Genomic DNA, 19818 nt, shown 5'->3' with positions numbered 1-19818 from the left:
ACCATTAGATGGAAGCGTAGGACCCGAGGCCACCGGAGTCCCTGGTGCGTGCCGAGGTGAGGTCTGAGTGCGTGCGAGCCCTGCGGAGGGCCTCGAGGGAACCTAGCCGCGGACAGGCGCACGAGACCGCCCCTCCACCCGCCCGCCCGCCCTTTCCGGTTCCTCCCTGGCAAGCGCGTCGGGTCGGGCGCGTGAGCGGAGGCTTTGGCTGCGGGGGAAGGAGGACTATGAAGCTTCCGAATATCCTGCTCACCGGTTAGGGCGCGCGGCGGGGCCGGGTCGGGCCGGGCCGGGATTTGCCGAGGGCTGTGAGGTCCCGGGGGCGCTCCGCAGGCCGCGCGGCGGGGCCGTGTCGGCTGGCACGTCAGGACCCGGCGCTCGCGACCGTTGGGGTAGGGGGCGGGGGGAGCGGCGGAGGCGGCGGTTCGGTTGGTCAGACGCCGCGCCGAGGAGAGGGAGAGTGGCGGCCCGCTCCTGTTCTCCCGCTGCCCCGTCGCTCCGCCGGACGCTTGGCCTTTGTCAATCTGGTATCTTTGCCTAGAGAATGGGCTGCTGAGCCTTTGTCGCGGTTGGGCTTGGGGTTTTTAAAAATCGAGGTGCGGTGAGGCAGTTTTTAGCCGTTAGGAGATGTGGTGATGGTGGGTACCCCAGTCTTTGGGCCTTCCTGGTCGTCACCTTCTTACTTATTTTTTATTTTTAGATACCCCTTTGCTTTTGAGAAACACTTCCCGAAAGGTTTCGGTAGATGATTTTGGGATGCTTGTGAAGAGACGTGACTAATGAACTGTTACTTAGTTCGGTTCGCGCCACGGGCTTTGTTGTTGTTTCAGTGTTAAGGTTTCTGAGCGTTTGTGGTGATCTGGAGCTGATCGTGGGTGGGACGTTTCGGAGCTTTAATAAGAAAGGTTAAGTTGTAGCGTTTAGTAGCGTCGTAGGCCAGTTGTACAAAGATGGGAAAAATTGAAAAAAATTCAGCTGCTGTTTGTTTTGTTAGGTAATGAATCAGGTGAGGTTGTTGTCTGTCTTAGCTCTGCAGACTTTAGCTTTTAAGATTCCTTAGGAGGAACATTTTACAATACCTGATTTGCATGGTCAGACAGTTTCTTGGGGCTTTCAGATTCTGAAGCCAGTAGGCTGCAGAGAGTGATGTAGATCAGTTGGTAGAATACTTAGTAGTAGGCAGGAAGCCCTGGAATCAGATCCCCAGAACTACATGGACTAGATGGGGTGGCGTATGTCTGTCATTCCAATACTAAGGAGGATGAAAAGGCAAAGGCCAACCTAGAACAGTACCGGTTTGGGGGAGGGACGGACAAGACATCTTCAGAACTCTGTAGGTCTGAATGGGATGAGAGTTGAATACAGACAGGGTTCACACGTGCTGAGGAGGAGTTGAGATTGATGTGTTATTACAGTGGAAGTATATTTTCCTGAATACAGAGACATGATTTTTCAGGATTTCTTACAATGTTCAAGTTGACTTAAGTTTGAACATTATGCATTTGATTGTCTTAAGGGTATTAGCTATAAGCAGGGCAGTGGTGGCACACGCCTTTAATCCCAGCACATGGGAGGCAGAGGCAGGTGGATCTCTGAGTTTGAGGCCAGCCTGGTCTACAAAGTGAGTTCCAGGACAGCCAGGGCTATGCAGAGAAACCCTGTCTCGAAAAACAAAAAATAAAAAATAATAATAATAAAGGGTGTGTGGGGGGGGGGTATTAGCTGTAAAAGGAGAAAAGCAAACTATGCATAGTGTCATTTATACAAAAGGGTATCTATGCTGTGTGTGGATATATACAATGTGTATTATACACTTACTTAAATACACACTAAGTATCCCTTAGATATACATGAACACATAGAAAGTTAAGTAAGAAACTGGGTTAAAGTAGTTCCCTCTGGGGAAGGTTTTCTTGTTAGGGGGAAATGGTAGTAACGGTATTGCTCATACTAAACTTGTTTCCCATTGAATCTGTTTTTTTATTAAAGATTTATTTATTATATGTAAGTACACTATAGCTGTCTTCAGACACCCCAGAAGAGGGCATCAGATCTTATTAAGGATGGTTGTGAGCCACCATGTGGTTGCTGGGATTTGAACTCACGACCTTTGGAAGAGAGCAGTTGGTGCTCTTAACCGCTGAGCCATCTCTCCAGCCCCATTGAATGTTTTTTAAGTTTTTTATTAATGCAATAAATGATAATAGTGTATTTGAGGTGGGTTTTTTTGTTGTTGTTGTCTTTTTGTTTTGGTTTTTTTTGGTTTTTCAAGACAGGGTTTCTCTTTATAGTCCTGGCTGTCCTGGAACTCACTCTGTAGACCAGGGTGGCCTCAAACTCAGAAATCCACCTGCCTCTGCCTCCCGAGGGCTGGGACTAAAGGCGTGCGCCACCATGCCCAGCGAGGTGCCCGGTTTTATGCTGGGAATATTGTTGTTGGCAGGTAGAATTGGCATCAAAATTGCTGCAGTCCTATCCCTGGAGATTAGGATATAGACACGAGTAGACTAATTTCAGGAGAATTTTTTGGTTGGCTGGTTTGGTTTGGTTTTGAGATAGGACTTTCCTATGTGCCCCTGGCTGTCCTGACACTATGTAGCCTAGTCTGGTCTTGAAGTCCCAGAGATTCTCACCTGCCTCTGTCCCAAGTGCTGGGATTAAAGGTGAACACCACCATACCAAGCTTTATATCCGTTAAGAACCTTAAGGGCAGAAGATGGCTGACAAATAAGTAGTAGTTGAACAGTATTTTTCTGTGTCTAATCTTACAGGTACACCAGGGGTTGGAAAAACCACACTAGGCAAAGAACTTGCATCAAGATCAGGCCTGAAGTACGTTAATGTGGGAGATCTAGCTCGAGAAGGTAAGGGTCACTTTGATGTTGTGTTTTTGTTTTTAAGTCAGGTAGTAGTGTTAGTCCTGCTAAGTGTTGCTAGAGGTCCAGAAAGCAGAAGGATCCTGGTAGTAAGCAGTTCTGTTGTGCTAGGGACCTGAGAAAGAAGAAGTGTCACATGTATAGCAGGTAGTAGCATTACATGGTTATTTTGGACATTTTCCCTTCCCTAACCCAAAATAACTAGAATTGTTGCAAACAGTAATAATTAGGAGAGTTTCTGTTAGGAGACTCGATAGATAAGATCTGAATATGAAGAAGAGGGAAAATGCTGTGTTCAGCAGACACAAAGGTTTGAGTGATTTTTAATGAATATATGAGACATATTGATCTCTCAGGAAGGACAGGTTACTGTGAACTCAAACCATTAGAACATGACTATATTATTTTTTAAAAATCACTTTGACAGTTGCATGCCCAGACTCATTGCATATAGTCTAAAGTGTGGTAGTTTTACTTATTTTACCCTGTTTTCCCCTAATCTTTTATTATTTAACTTATTTGTGTCATCCTTTTTATAGTCTACATTCAGAGAAGGAATTTAGTATTTAACCAAAGGGAAGTTTAAATATGCTTAATTAGAAAAAGAGGTTGATGTTTTGTATTTTAAATATATTTTTTAAAGTTTAAAACATTTGAAAATTTTAAATTCCTAGCAGTTGCTACTAAAGTAACTATTTCGGTTTGATCTAATTTCCGTATTTTTTTTAAATGACCTAAAGTCTGATCAGCGGATATCATGGAGTCTGGCAAGATGGCGTCTCCCAAGAGCATGCCGAAAGATGCACAGATGATGGCACAAATCCTGAAGGATATGGGGATTACAGAATATGAGCCAAGAGTTATAAATCAGATGCTGGAGTTTGCCTTCCGATATGTGACCACAATTCTAGATGATGCTAAAATCTATTCCAGCCATGCTAAGAAAGCTACTGTTGATGCTGATGATGTACGACTGGCAATCCAGTGCCGTGCTGACCAGTCTTTCACTTCTCCACCCCCGAGAGATTTCTTATTAGATATTGCACGACAAAGAAATCAAACCCCTTTGCCACTGATCAAGCCATATTCAGGTCCTAGATTGCCACCTGATAGATACTGCTTAACTGCCCCAAACTATAGGCTTAAGTCTTTACAGAAAAAGGCACCTGCTCCTGCAGGAAGAATAACAGTTCCGAGATTAAGTGTTGGTTCAGTTTCTAGTAGACCGAGTACTCCCACACTAGGTACACCGACTCCACAAACCATGTCTGTTTCAACTAAAGTGGGCACCCCAGTGTCCCTCACAGGACAGAGGTTTACAGTGCAGATGCCTGCTTCTCAGTCCCCTGCTGTAAAAGCTTCTATCCCTGCAACATCAACAGTTCAGAATGTTCTTATTAATCCATCATTAATTGGGTCCAAAAACATTCTTATTACTACTAATATGGTATCACAAAATACAGCCGAGTCAGCAAATGCACTGAAACGAAAACGTGAAGAGGAGGATGATGACGATGATGACGATGACGATGATGACTATGATAATATGTAGTCTAGCCGTGATGCATGCAACCTGTGTTCTTGGACTTGGATCCATTGTACTACAATTTAAAAAGCATGTTAGATGTTTTAAAGCTGTACTTCAGAAAGTGGTATTTCATAAGTATACTTTGCTTTTTGATTAAAATGTTCAGTTTTACTAGAACTAGTGATGGTTTTTCATCAACCTTTATGCATAAAAAATAAAATTGTCATTTATCAGTTTGATTCTTGGTACTTTGGCAGTTATGTTTTCAAAAACAATTTCCCCCTCAGCTGGAAGGTTTACAGTCTTTTACTGCGTCTACTTTGCTACCTTACCTCTAATGGCGTCAGGTGTTTATTGGTTTTTGAGAGAGGGTCTCCGTAGTACTGGATATCCTGGAACTACCTATGTTGGCCAGCCTTGAACTCACAGATCCTTCCTGAGTGCTGGGATTAAAGGTGTTTACTACCACACCCAGCCAGATTTATAGCCTCCTGTGTATAAGTCACTTTTAGGGTATTTTCTCTGACTTATCTATCCATGATACATGTATTTGGAGAGACTACTTGGTCAAGATTTATTCATATAAACTATATTTCATTTATATGCTTAGATTTAAGTTCCTCAGTGGCCTAGTTTCTTAGTTCCTTTTTTTTTTAAGATTTATTTATCATGGGGACTTTTGGGATAGCATCTGAAATGTAAATGAAGAAAATACCTAATTAAAAACATAATTTTTTTTAAAAAGTATGACTTACACAAGCAAAAAAAAAAAAAAAAGATTTATCATTATACATAAGTACACTGTAGCTGTCCTCAGACACACCTGAAGAGGGTGTCAGATCTCATTATCTCATTACGGGTGGTTGTGAGACACCATGTGGTTGCTGGGATTTGAACTCCGGGCTTTGGAAGAGCAGTCAGTGCTCTTACCCACTGAGCCATCTTGCCAGCCCCCTCTTAGTTCCATTTTTAAATGGAACCTTTTTGGTCATATTTTGTTATACTCAGGCATTTTTTTTCCTTTTCTTGTGTGTGTGGGGGGTCCTGTAAGTGCACTGCACTGTGCTGTGTGTGTCTGGTGCCTGTGGAGGCCAGATGAGGGCTCCAGGTCCCTTGGAACTGCTGGCTCACAAATGATTGATGATACAGAAGTCCACCACTTCTGGCCCTGTCTGACTTTTTAAAGTTTAAATGTTTCTCCTAACTCTGGCTAAAATGGTTCTTGTGACTGAGCCTCTCAATAGCAAAGGTGTGTGAGAATGCTAATCCTGTGTCCTCTGTTCTGGATTCCTCTCCACTTGGTGGTCTTTCTCATATGCAGCTTGTATGTGACCCCCCCCCCCAAGTTAGAGTTACAGACAGCTGTAAGCTGCCCATGTGGGTGCTGGAAACAGTTCTGGTCTGCAGGAGCTAAACCTGCCATTTACCAACATGCCTTCTCTTCAGCCCCATAGACTTATGTTCATACTCTGACACCGTAGCACCCTCAACTTTCCTACCTGTAGTTTAGTAACTTTTTGCACAATGAAGTCTAACTCCAGGGTACATGTAGGTCTAGGTAGAATAATACAGGGGTATTGAATTCATTTCACATAGAACCAGGTCTTTACATACATGCTAATAAGCATATACTCTACCCCGGAGTGCTTGCACAGTAACTAGATCGTGATTTCTCTCTTCATTAGCAAGCTTCTGCTATGATTACCTTAGCTAAGGAACAACCCTGCAAACCTTTGTTTACTGGCTCTAAGGTGATTCAGCTATCTCGTAATCCTTTCCCTCCTGCTCACACTCCCGTTTACTAATCACCTTCCACCTGGTGACTTGTGTTTGTAATTTTGGAAGCCTAATTTCTGGATACTTGTTATACATGTCTAAACTTTGCAAACACATCTCCAAATTATCGTACTTAAAAAGTATGGCTTGAAGCCTGGCAGTGGTGGTGCATGCCTTTAATCCTAGCATTTGAGAGGCAGAGGCAGGTGGATTTCTGAGTTCGAGGCCAGCCTGGTCTACAGAGTGAGTTCCAGGACAGTCAGGGCTACACAGAGAAAAGCTGTCTTGAAAAACCTAAAAAAAAAAAAAAAAAAAAAAAAAAAGCATGGCTTGAAATCTTCCTACCACCTCCTGATTCTAACTTGCCACACGTACACATGTACTCTCTGTGCAGTTATACTTGGTCTGTAACTTCTGATAGTTTCTCTGAAAGAAAGAAAAAGTCTATGCAATGCTCCTTTCTTACCTTCTTGGCGTGGGGCCTCTGTCTGGGATTATTTTAATACTACTTATGTTGTATGTATCGGTCAGAGCTTTCCACGGCTGAACAACTTGCAGGAGCCAGCTCTCCCCATGGGGGCCCTAGGCATCAAACTCAAATGGTAAGGTAGCAATTACCTTTACTGGCTGAGCCATTTCTAAGTGTGCACCCGACACCTGGTGTTTTTGGTGCTGGAGCTAAAACTCAGGGCTTGCTACTTTGTATCTGCCACCTGAGACGCCAGCCTCGTGTGAGAATCCTGCTCGGTCTGCGGTATCTCCCACCTGCCTTTTGATACTATTGTTCACTGATTGTTGTGTCTGGCCAGCAGATCACAGCCTGGGTTCTAGCCTGGAAAGGCATTTTGGAAACCTGGAAGAGAAGAAGGGCTAGGCGACGAGAGAAAATGGTGCAGTTAAGACAGGCAGATTTTGGTCAAAGCTCAATTTTTTATTTCTGACACTCAGTTATGAAGGAGGGGGAGGGACCCGATTCCTGCCAAATAATCTTGAGATCCAGTAGCAGGGTGACCACATGTATGGCTCCAAACAGCAAAGCAGCAGGTTCTAGCAGTGGGCATGGCAGAACGATTGAGCGGGAAGCTCCATCCAGGTGTAAACAGTGGAACCTTTAAGGCTGGGAGAGGGGAGGCTACAACTGATGTTAGAAGAGGATGAGAGAGAAGAGAATGGCAAGGTTGAACCAGAATGTTGGTGGGAGCCTTTAGAAAGGAGAGTCTGCAGTTGTAGCTTGCTTAGAACACGGCCTATCCTAAAACTTGAGATCCTTTTTGCGCCTCTCACTGAGTCCTGGGCTTAACAGGCATCCTCCGCCCAGCTCAGCCTTTGTACTTGGATCTCTCATGAGCTGGTCTTCAGCTTTATTTGTAGCCATTCTTCCTCTTTTTCCCCCATTCAGTGAACCCAGTATACTTCTCTCATACGAGGGATTTTGTGCATATTTACAGTTTCCTCAAATCATAAAACTTGGCATGGGAAATTGATTTAATGTTTTGAACTTTCAGTCATTTGATCAAATGAAGCTTTTTGATCTTTCCTGTATTAAGATCATATGTACAGCCAGGCAGTGGTGGCACGCGCCTTTAATCCCAGCACTCGGGAGGCAGAGGAGGCGGATTTCTGAGTTCGAGGCCACCCTGGTCTACAGAGTGAGTTCCAGGACGGCCAGGGCTAACCAGAGAAACCCTGTCTCAAAAAAACCAAACAAACAAACAAAAAAAAAATTAGGGGGCTGGAGAGACAACTCAGTGGTTAAGAGCACTGACTGCTCTTCCAGGGGTCCTGAGTTCAATTCCCAACAACAACGTGGTGGCTCACAACCATCTGTAATGGGATCCAATGCCCTCTTCTGGTGTGTCTGAAGTCAGTGACAGTGTACTCATATATGTTAACTATAAATCTTTTTTAAAAATTAGAACCTTCCTTCTACATCAAAGGAGGCCGGAGACCTGGCTCGGCAGCTAATGTTTGGTCCTCAGCACTTACACGCAGCTCGGAACTGTTCATAACTCAGTTCCTTTGCCCCTTCGGGCTTCTGGACCCGGGATCCATGTGGTTCACAGGGACATGGAGGCGGACAGAAACACATGTTAAATAAACCTCTAAAGAAGGCGAACAGAAGCACACATTAAATAAACCTTTAAAGAAAACATATGTAGAACAAACATTGCAAGAGATTAGACTCTAATCCTAAAGCTTAATTTTACTGCATCTAATTTTTCGACAGCATATAATTTTTTTAAATAAAAAAATGCGTACGTGTCTGGGTGTCTTGTCTGTATGCCAGGATTAAAGGTGTTTTACTTCATATGTGGCTGTTTTAGATTTAAAATAGTAATGAAGCGGGGCTGGAGAGAGCTTAAGGGTTGGGAGCATTGGCTGCTCCTCCGGACCTCCTAAGTCAACCACCTGTGAGTTCTGATGCCCTCTTGTGGCCTGCAGGTGTAACTGCAGATAGCGTACTCAGATAATCTTTAAGAAATGGTAATACAGATTTGTTCTTATTATTTTTAAGTGAGTGTGTATGTATGTATATTTGTATGTGTATGTGTGTACTTTTTAAAAGATTTATCTTATGTATGTGAGTGCTCTATCTGCATGTGCGCCTGCATGCCAGAAGAGGCCATCAGATCTCATTATAGATGGCTGTGAGCCACCATGCTGTTGCTGGGAATTGAATTTAGGACCTCTGGAAGGGCAGCCAGTGCTCTTAACTGCTGAGCTGCCTTATAGCCCCCAAATTTAAAATCTTTTTTTTTCTTTTTAAAAGATTTATGTATACAAATACACTATAGCTGTCTTCAGTCATACCAGAAGAGGGTATCCAATCCAATTACAGATGGTTGTGAGCCACCATGTGGTTGCTGGGAATTGAATTCAGGACCTCTGGTAGAGCAGTCAGTGCTCTTAACTGTTGGGCCATCTCTCCAGCCCCCAAGCTTATATTCTTGACCTTAAGTTGGAGCCCAATCTTGTTTTTTTGTTGTTGTTATTTAGTTTTTTGTGGCTTTGTTTTGTTTTGTTTGTTGTTGTTTTGTTGAGACATGGTCTCTGTGTAGTCCTGGCTATCCTGGAACTCACTGTGTGGACCAGGCTGGCTTCTAACTCAGAAATCTTCCTGCATTTGCCTCTTAGCATGCTGGGATTGAGGCCCAACAGTGATATGTGTGAGAGTGTTTATATTTGTCTGTCCATGTGTTCCCTTTTCCTACCAATCAATAACAACAACAACAAAATGTTATTTTCTTCCACTAATAGCTCTGATATTGGCTCCCCTCCCCTGCTCTTTAAAGACTTTGATACTTAAATTTTTCAGAGAAAGGCTGGAGAGCTGACTCTAAGAATGCATACTGCTCTTGCAGAGAAGAAAGTTCAGTTCCTAGCACCCAGAGGTGGCTCACAACTGTGTAATGACTCCAGTTCCTAATGGTTCTGGCCTCTGCAGGCACACACACTCAGAGGCACATAACTACACACGAACAGATATGTAACTAAAAGTAAATCTTTTAGCTAGGTGGGGTGGCTCAGGCCTTTAATCCCAGTATTCAAGAGGACTAGGTAGGGGGATCTCTTGAGTTCAGTGCTACCCAGAGATATAGTGAGATCCTGTCCTAAAGGGGGATGGAGGTAAACCTTCTACTAAAAGACATTATTTGGGCCAGGCAGTGGTGGGTCACACCTTTAATCCAGCACTTAGCAGGCAGAGAGGCAGATTTCTGAGTTGGAGGACAGCCTGGTCTACGGAGTGAGTTCCAGGACAGCCAGGGCTACACAGAGCCCCATGTATTTAGGGCTAGAGAGATGCCTTAGTAGTTAAGAGTGAATTGTGCTCTTTCAGAGAGCCAGAGTTAAGTTCCTAGGAACTACCTCATGGCTTACAGCCAGCAACCCATCATAGCAGTTACAGGGGTTCAGCACTTCTGGCCTCAAGAATAATACAGTTTAAAAATAAAATCTTTATTTATTTTTTTTGTTTGTTTATTTTTTGCTTTTTTGAGACAGGGTTTCTCTGTATAGCCTTGGCTGTCCTGGAACTCACTCTGTAGACCAGGCTGTCCTTGAATCCACCTGACTCTGCCTCCCAAGTGCTGGGATTAAAGGTGTGTGCCACCACCTCGGGGCAAAAAAAATTTTTTTTTTTTTTAATGTAAGCGTTTGATATGAGCTGGGCAGGGTGGCACATCCTATAGTCCTAGTTCTCCAGAGGTTGAGATCAGAGGAGTCCTAGTTCAAGGCCAGGTTGGTCTACATGGAGAGGCCCTGACTCCAGCACAAAGCAAACAAAGTAAGTTTGAGCTATGCTGCCGCCAGGTTTCCTACTACGAAAGATCCAGTTTTTGCTATGGCCCTAGATGTTTGTGGACCATGCAGAGTCATTGTATCAGTGCCCCGTCTTGATCTGAAGAAATCATCGATGGGTTTCCTCAATCTAGAATTAACTTAAGTCGGTGAGGGCTGCTTGGAAACTACTAACGAGCTCGTGTACCCTCTTGCAGGGCAGTTATACGACGGCTACGACGAGGAGTATGGCTGTCCTATCCTAGATGAGGATAGGGTAAGTACCACTGAGCGAGTGCACAGCTGCTGGGATCAAAGGCGTGCGCCACCACTGCCCCCGCCATTCATCCTTTTTATTGGTGTGTGCCCATCCCAGGTTGTCGATGAGTTAGAGCATCAGATGCAAGAGGGCGGCGTGATTGTGGATTACCACGGCTGTGACTTCTTCCCCGAACGCTGGTTTCATATAGTGTTTGTGTTGAGAACAGATAATGGTGTATTGTATAAACGACTTGAAACAAGGTAAGGGAAAGAAGAAACACTGACTTTGTTCTTAAGGCAAATAAACTTTGTTCAGGTTCATGAGGCTGGCTGATAATACCACGTGAGGACACTCTTTGAAGAGTAGCTGCTCTGTCTGCTCTCTGTAAGCTAAATCTATGGATATGGTTATACTGAGCCAGAGACATCTGCAAGGCCCGAGAAAGTACTTCCTGAGTAAAAGAATTCCTCAACCGAATTCCCCCCCACCCATCCCCAGACTGTAGCTTTGGCTTTCCTGTAACTCTTACTGTAGCCCAAGCTGACCTTGAACTCAGAGATCCGCCAGCCTCTGCCTCTGCCTCCTGAGTGCACCAACACTGCCCAGCTTCAACTGAAAATTTGATTTAGTATAATATACCAGATAGAAACCCCAACACTACCATGTTTTATCCTCTATACAGCCTTTTCTAGGAAAAGGACCAAGCACTAATATTCTATGTTTAAATACTGTCCATTCAAATTATCCCCATACCAACAGTGGGGAAGGTTATGAAAATTAACAAGATATGTGCTGGGCATTGTGACACACACCTTTGATCCCAGCTCAGTGGCTTCCGGGAACAAAATGGATTGAGGCTGGTTCTTGAAGTGCCATTATCAAACTCTTTTATTCCTGTCAAAGGTTCCAAATGGCCTGGGTAGCTTTTCAACAAACAGATCCCATGTAGTGGTCCTCTGGCCCTTTACTTTTAACTGGCTGTTTAGTTGGTTTATAAACTGCCTAAACATTATGTAAGTGACTTTATTACCTTTGAGATTAGTAAATTATAGATAACATTTTTATAATGAGTTATCCAATTGATGTATGGTATCCCACACTTCCCTCTTTTTTTTTTTTTTTTTTGTCCGAGACAGGGTTTCTCTGTATAGCCCTGGCTGTCCTGGAACTCACTCTGTAGATCAGGCTGGCCTCGAACTCAGAAATCCACCTGCCTCTGCCTCCCGAGTACTGGGATCAAAGGCATGCGCCACCACGCCGGGCTCCACACTTCCCTCTTATGTATACTATCTGTCTTTATCATAAATCCTTGCTATGGGGTCTTTTTATTTATCTCATTTAGCCAAGAATCTGGGTTGAGGTAGGGACTTGTTTACTGGCTAGTTGATTGGTAATTATTTGAGCAGCAAATACATTTAGCACTTGATCTAAATAAACCTATGTCAATCTCATAATTCTCAGTTTAGCCCTTGTGTCAAAGAAATCTCTCATCGATGCCAGTCTGTCTCCTCTGGGTAAAGAGAGTATGAGAGGACTTTTGTGTAAATTTTGATATATTCAAAACAGTGTCCAGCTTCTAGGTTGTTCTTTTTTTTTTTTTTTTTTTTTGGTTTTTTTCGAGACAGGGTTTCTCTGTGTAGCTCTGGCTGTCCTGGAACTCACTTTGTAGACCAGACTGGCCTCGAACTCAGAAATCCGCCTGTCTCTGCCTCCCGAGTGCTGGTACTAGGTTGTTCTTGAAGCAATAGTTAATGCTTAGTTAGTATGCTTGCTTAACCTCTCTTTGCCTTCCAGGGGTTATAATGAGAAGAAGCTACAGGACAATATTCAGTGTGAGATTTTTCAAGTTCTTTATGAAGAAGCCATAGCATCTTACAAAGAAGAAATCGTGCATCAGCTGCCCAGTAATGAACCAGAACAGCTAGAGGACAATATCAACCAAATCTCAAAATGGATTGAGCAGTGGGTCAAAGATCATAACCCTTAACTTAGACACTGGGTAGCCAGGCACCACCTCCGTACAGACCTTTAGTCCCAGATCTTAGGAGGCAGCAGCTGGTCTACACAGTGAGTTCTAGGCCAGCCAGGGCTGCATAGTAAGACTGTTTCAAAGGGGAAAAAAAAGAAAAAAAGCCTGGCTACCGTCACTCAGTCCACAGTGTAGGAACGCCGGAGGTTGAGCAGAAGAAAGCTTGTGTTGCAGCTCTAGCTGCTGCCTGGATTTCTTTTTCTCCGTGAGAAACCTTACACAATCTCAGATATGAATATAACTTATTAAAGATAAAAAGTTGTCTTCAAATTGAATTGATAATAAATCTGATCAATGGATACACAAATGTAGGTGATCTCTTAGATAAAAATGGAAAATTAAAGATACATTGTCAGTATTGCTTTTATTTTGAAAAAAATTAGAGGGGTGGGGTGGGACTGCTGAGATGGCCGAGTAAGCACGAGTAGCGGACCAAGGCTGAGACCTGAGTTCCGGGCCCCACACAACAAAGGAGAGAACCAGCTCCCACCGGGTCTCAGCGTCCGACTAACGCATGAGCGCTGGCATTGGCGCTCTCTCTCACACACACAATGAGAAGTAGGCTTAAATAATTTTGAGGGCTGGTAAGATGGTACCGTGGATAAAGTGCTTACGGCGCAAGCATGAAGACAAGCGTTTGGGCTGTAAACCCAGCATGGGGACAGAACAGTCCCTGGGATAAGCTGGCTAGCTAAATGGCTGGCACTGGCTAGCTCTGGGTTCAGCAGGCGGCTGCTGGAGTAAGAGAAGTCAAGAAAGACAGCTGACACCACACACTACGGAAAACGTTTTCCCTTTGGACTAGCGGCTGTGGGGAGCCGAAGAAGATCCCAGTGAGTGGAGTCTAAGTACACGGGTACCAGCCATGGGCGGAGCCACGCTGTGGACCCCATAGCCTCAGACCCCTAGGAGAGCCTTCATTCCACCCCACGGCTGAGGCTCAGAGGGATGGCAAGCCTTCCTGTGGTGTATGTGGATACTGACCATGCAGAAATGTCCCCATAACTTTCTCCCTTGGGTATTTATGGCATAGAGACTGGCCTGAGATTAGGTCAATCTGTCTCCTTGATCCAGTTGCGTATCATACTCACTGCCTCCTTTCTTGTCTGTGCTAACTCCGCACAGTTCAGCTGTGTGCAATAGCTCCCAACACGGTGAGCTACAGGGTGCTGAGGTTTCTCCATCACAGGGCCCAATCCACCTGATAGCCCGCTTGTCTGTCTATCGTCTGTCTGTCTGTCTTTATTCCCTTGCAACTCCTAGTCAGATCTGTCCCTGGAGCTACCCTGGATACGGCAAATGATACTTGTTCTGTATACAGAATTTGGTATAAATGTTAGACTAGCCTTCTAGCCTACCTCTTTCCCCAGATCACTTCCCTCCTCCCTCTAGGAAACAATGTTACTGGATTCTGGTATATTCTTGCAGAGATTTGGTGCCTATAAAATGTGTGTATATACAATTTTTATAAAAATAATAATAGTCCTGAGAAAATGGCTATCAGTAAAGAGTTTGCAAAGACAAGACTTCCATTTCCAGAACCCACCTTTTTAAAAAGATAGGTTTGGTGGCAGACACTTGCTTATAAACTGAGTGCTGGAGAGGTGGAAACAGGTGGCTCTCTAGGGCTCTGGGGCTAGCCTAGCCTACTTCATGCATTCTAGGCTGAAGTCTTAAAAATAAGGTGTCTTATTTTTTAAATATTTTATGTCTTAAAAATAAGATGTGAAGTGCCTGAGAAATAGTCTCCAAGGTTGTCCCCTGGCCTCCATGGGCACACACATACTCTGTATTTTAATTTATGAGAGGATTGTATCATCTCAGAAAATACAAACCTTTCAATTATATTTTAGATAAATTTTTACCATCTTAAAATTCAGATTTAATAGCCCAGCATTAGTGGCACACGCCATTAATCCTAGCACTAGGGAAGCAGAGGCAGATGGGCCTCTCAATTTGAGGCCAGACTGGTTTACAAAGCAAGTCCCAGGACAGCCAGAATAAAGAAACCCTGTCACAGAAGAAGAAAAAAAAATCTGATTTAAGATTTGGTGGGGGCTGGTGAGATGGCTCAGTGGGTAAGAGCACCCGACTGCTCTTCCGAAGGTCCGGAGTTCAAATCCCAGCAACCACATGGTGGCTCACAACCATCTGTAACAAGATCTGACTCCCTCTTCTGGAGTGACTGAAGACAGCTACAGTGTAGTTACATAAATTAATTAATTAATTAATTAATTAATCTTTAAAAAAAAAGATTTGGTGACTTTGTGGGGCGGTGGTGGTGCACGCCTTTAATCCCAGCACTTGGGAGGCAGAGGCAGGTGGATTTCTGAGTTTGAGGCCAGCCTGGTTTACAGAGTGAGTTCCAGGACAGCCAGGGCTATACAGAGAAACCCTGTCTCGAAAAACAAAAGCAAACAAAAAAAGATTTGGTGACTTAAATGTACAGTCTTGGGGTGTGGCTCAGTGATGACAAGTGTTTAGATGTACAAAACCTGGCTTAGTCACTCACTGTTCTACTGCCATGAAAAAACACCGTGACCAAGGCAACTTATAGAAGAGAGCATCTGATTGGGAAGTTTGCTTACAGTTTCAGATGGTGAGCCCATGGCCGTCATCGAGGGGAGCACAACTCTGAACAGTAGCTAAGAGCTTACATCTGACCCGCAAGCAGAAGAGAGACTGGTCCACCGTCAGTGACACACCCCCTCCACCAAAGTCACACCTCCTAATCGGTCCCAAACCTAGTAGTTCCACTAACCAGGGACTAAGCATTCAAAAAATATAAGCTTATAGGAGCCATTCTCAAACAAACCGTCACAAGCTCACTGTGTTTCATTACCAGCACTCCAAAAGAGACACACTTCACATTTGTTAAAAGAGTTGCTTGCGTGTGCAGTGTATTTGTAGAATAGACGAATGTAAGTACATGTGTGCACGTGTCAATGGACCTTGCAGTTCACACCAGGTGTCTTCTTTCCTCCTCCATCCGCCTACACCCCCTCCCCCCCCCCCCAATTTTCCAGGAGTCCTGATTTCTTAGTTTGAATTAATCAATTTTCCGGTGGACATATGTTTGCAGATTTTTACTATCACAAACACATGAATGATAACATATATTATTAGTATGCCGGCAGTCTGAAACATGTTTGTGTTTTAATGAGCTCTGAATTCACACAGCCGCTCCTGGAAGTAGTGCACTAGTTTCAACACAGGTATAGAATCAAGTAGCTAGGTGATTGCACGAAGTTTATGAGAAAGACTCCCAAGATAAATTCCATTCTAAGTCGGATTTTCCTCATGTCTAAGTAACTAAGGACAATACAGACTAGACTGGCTGTCTGCGAAGTTCATTAGTGCCAGAGAAGGATCTGATGTCTATTTCTACCAGAGTAATCTTCAAGCCTGGGAAAGTGTTTGAAAATAAAATCTTCGGTTAAGGGTGTTGGCACAGAGAATTAGAACACAACCATTTCAACAAGGTCATGAAGTTGATCCAGTATGGCGGATGGGTTAGTGTGAGGAGGTAGCACCTGTGATAGGAAAGGAACAGGGGTCGCTCTCCAGGCATTGCCTCCTGCCCCGCCTGTGCTTCAGCGCTCCCTCTGGCCCAGGCTGCCTTCAGAGTTCCTAACTGGGCTTTCTAATGCCGAAAGCCGAAAGCCGGTGTTCCAAGATCTACCTCTCCGGGAACCCCAGCTCCGGCACACTTTTCTCTTAGGGGGTCCCTGAAGTCCCAACGTTGGGACTCATAATTTTCCATGTATTGACGCTCACCTTGCCCCAGTCTGTTCTCAATCTCAGGCTTTTATTTGCCCGTCGGTTTGTCCATCCGGCTTTGGAGCTGAAGTTGGAGGAAGGCAGCTAACATCCGGTTGCACGGAGGCACGGAAACTGGGCTCAGGAGAGCTGAAGCACCGCTGGCCCACCGGGACCTGGCGATCCTTTCGGGTCCCCGGCGGTGGTCGTGCAGTCACTTGGCCCGAGGACGCGTGGCGGAGTGGGGTGAGCCTCTGAAGGGGCGCGCGGGGCTGCGCAGCGGAAGGTTCGATCCTTGGGACGGATGCGCAGAGTGCCAGCGCCAGGACAGAACACCGGGAACCCGCTGTGGGGAGGGTATGGAGCCGAGCCGCCCAGGAGTGGAAACTGCAGGTGGTGGTCAGACATTAATGGTCTGACACCGGAGAATACCGATTTCAAAAACTCTGTTTCTGTCTCTTCTTGCTATTCTTTAACTATTAGTTTTGAGCCATAAAGCTGTAACGCACTAAATGCTATGCAATATCCTGGTTTCGGTATCTTGAAACAAAAAGGAACGAACAAAAGCCTACGAGAAAAACAGGAAATCCACGGAAGTGTGTGGTTTAGTTTAACCTGCGCTGGTGTCTTTGTCTCAATTTTTGATAAATGTACCCTGATGCTAACTTTAGAGGAATTTAAGTGACGGGCATAGAAGTCTAAATCTTTGCAACTTATTATAAATCTAAAATTATTCTAAAGCTAAAAGTTAATATATACAGCCCACAGCAAGAGAAGCGGGTCGTGGTTCACACCAAGGAGGGTTCATGTTAGCTTTTTCCCCACCAAGCCGGACAGGACAGGAAGTAGGTAGCTGTTTGATCAACTTGTTTGCTGAAAGCAAAGTTGTCAGGCTGGTGGGGTAGATCCTGCTGCCTAAGTTTTTCCGGATGGAACGTGTCCTCTCTCATTTCTTTTCAACAAATATCTTGGTGAATCTGTTAGATGTAAGCAAATGAGACATATACTTTTATGGGAGCCATGGAATGTCTTAGGGTAAGAGAGGGGCATCCTTAGATCTGCTTAAAAAGTATTGACTCAGCACGGTGTGTAGGGTGGCTCTATTGGTTCAGGCCAGAAGTTACCATAAATTCAACTAGGAAATTCAAGTGCAAAGGATATGATTTGGGGAGATATTTGTGAGACTTGAAGACTTGGGGATTAAAGGCATGTGAGGATCAAAGAGAAAGGGGGGAATTGATTCCAAATTCACTTGATGCTTTTGAAACATAGATGACACATTTGACAAAATAGAGAACCCTAGAAGAGACCTGGATTGGGAGCGGGGAAAGAAAGGAACTTGGTTTCAGTTGTATTTGGATTGTAGGCAGAATGTCCAACTGGAAACCTGTGTTTAAAAGTGGTAAAAGTGGAAGGCAGTCTATCCAGGAGGAACCAGAAGAAAAGGAGCCTTGGAAGGCACAGAGGTGGCCCTCCTGGCAAAAGAGCAGGAGCTGCTTTGCTGCTTGGTTGAGAAGCCCTGGTATCCCAGAGACCAGATGTGGGAAGTTAAAGAGTCAAAGCTCCTACAGAGGCTTTGGGGCTGGGGCTAAATCTTGGCGTTAGCAATCAGCAGGTCACTATTTTTCAGTTATTTTAGTGAAAAATAGGAACATTGCTGACAGTCTATTCATGCTTGCCCTTCCCCAAGTGTCCAGAGGACCAGACAGGGATGGATATGATTTCTAGTCCTGGCTATACTGACCGGTTATCTGTGTTATTTGGGCTAGTCATGTATTATTGGAATAGGAAAAATATCTCTCAACAAAATCAAAAGAACCCTTTTATCTCTAGAAATGTTAATAGGGTGGAGGAATGTTCCATGGAATATGCTTTGCAAAATGCTGATACATAAACAGAAGTTTAATACTCTAGAAAAAAATTTTTTTTAATTTATATGTTGTAATCTCACTCAAAAAAGTAGATAAACTGGTACACAAATTCTTCCTTTTCCTGAGGGGATGAGATCTTACTATGTCGCCCAGGTTGGTCTCAGCTGGTATTCTTCTTCAGCCTCTTGAGTGCCTTGTCATATCATATATACCACCAAGTCTGCTTAATAGTGAAATTCAACCTATTTATTTGATTGCTGTAGCTGAGAATGAGAAGAAGCCAGAAGATTAGAGCAAACCGCCAGAGTTAGCTTGAGGCCAAGCAGAAAAATCAGGGAGAAGCTGAGAGAAGCCAGATTGAATCAGTCAGTTTGCAGAGGAGTCTGAGCCAAAACTAACTTGGATCAGGCAGCAAGAGTTCAGAAAGAACTAGAAACGGTGAGCATAGTCAGCACTAAGTCTCCAAGATGACAATTACATCTGCCAAATAAAAGAGAGATTTACATCTTGCACCCTACCCATGGTTCACCGTCATTAGACCTAAACTCATTTTTGAGCCAATGACTCTTATCAGGATAGAGATCAGACCTCGAGGCCACACTTTCTACAACCTGCTCTTTCCCTGATTAATATCAGACATATTAAACTCACTGGGAGGCTTGTGATTCTAAGAAGTCATGTGTCCCCAAAGTGAAGTTTAATTCTTACCATCACATATGAATACTACATGGCCAATACCCATCAAAGTTACATTTAAAAAAAAAAAATTAGAGCTGGACCGGACAGTATTGGCATATACCTTTAATCCCAGAACTCAGGAGGCAGAGGGAAGTAGACCTCTGAGTTCAAGGCCAGTCTAGTCTACAGAGTGAGTTTCAGGACAGCCAATGCTACACAGGGAAATCCTGTCTTAAAAAAAAAAAAATTAAAGAGGGATGTAGTTAGGGGAAATTGTGCTTACCCTTCATGTACAAGGCTTTAGGTTCAATTTCCAAACAAAACCAAACCAACAGAGTTCCAGAGCATAGGAAAACTCATTCTTTATATTCAGCACAGAAGAGCAAGACAACTCATGATGTTGAATATATGAATATATGTGGTACATTAACAGATGTTCCTGAACTGGGCAAGGTCGTACTTGCCTATAATCCCCAACTCAAAAGGCAGAGCTAGGAGTTTTGCCGAAAGTTTAAGGCCACCTGAGCTACATGGTGAGTACCCAGGCCAGCCAGAGCAACATAGGAAGACCCTGTTATAAAGATAAAAGAATTGTGTGGATATGGCAAAGCACGATTGTTATCCTAGCACTCGAGAGAGGGGCCAGAAGAAACCACCAACTCAAGGTCAACCTGGGCCACGTTGTGAGTTCCAGAGCAACTGGGCTTGAAAGACTCCAAAACTCCCAAAGGGAGGCACTTACTCAAGCCTCGGGTCAGCCG

General features: G+C 44.2%; 3 protein-coding genes across 3 annotated transcripts in view; all 3 read left to right on the top strand.

Annotated features, from left to right (window-relative positions):
* The first annotated feature begins 156 nt into the window (after nucleotides 1–156).
* On the top strand, nucleotides 157–4643 carry Taf9 (TATA-box binding protein associated factor 9). Its single transcript, XM_021180797.2, has 3 exons — nucleotides 157–255; nucleotides 2772–2864; nucleotides 3617–4643. The coding sequence occupies exon 3, from the start codon at nucleotides 3634–3636 to the stop codon at nucleotides 4426–4428; it is 795 nt and encodes a 264-aa protein (XP_021036456.1). The 5' UTR covers nucleotides 157–255; nucleotides 2772–2864; nucleotides 3617–3633; the 3' UTR covers nucleotides 4429–4643.
* Ak6 (adenylate kinase 6) lies at nucleotides 163–13094 on the top strand. Its single transcript, XM_021180799.2, has 5 exons — nucleotides 163–255; nucleotides 2772–2864; nucleotides 10677–10735; nucleotides 10835–10980; nucleotides 12515–13094. The coding sequence occupies exons 1-5, from the start codon at nucleotides 228–230 to the stop codon at nucleotides 12705–12707; spliced, it is 519 nt and encodes a 172-aa protein (XP_021036458.1). The 5' UTR covers nucleotides 163–227; the 3' UTR covers nucleotides 12708–13094.
* Nucleotides 13095–16238: 3144 nt separating this feature from the next.
* Ccdc125 (coiled-coil domain containing 125) overlaps nucleotides 16239–19818 on the top strand; it is a 29779-nt gene continuing 26199 nt past the window's right edge. Inside the window, exon 1 of the mRNA XM_021179872.3 lies at nucleotides 16239–16754. The gene's annotated coding sequence lies outside the window, so the exon portion shown is untranslated. The remainder of the gene's footprint in view (nucleotides 16755–19818) is intronic.

This window comes from Mus caroli, unplaced genomic scaffold, assembly GCF_978045245.1.
Source record: "Mus caroli unplaced genomic scaffold, Mus_caroli_1 scaffold_15, whole genome shotgun sequence".
Lineage (NCBI taxonomy): Eukaryota > Metazoa > Chordata > Mammalia > Rodentia > Muridae > Mus > Mus caroli.
This window is presented reverse-complemented; position numbering and strand designations above follow the sequence as displayed.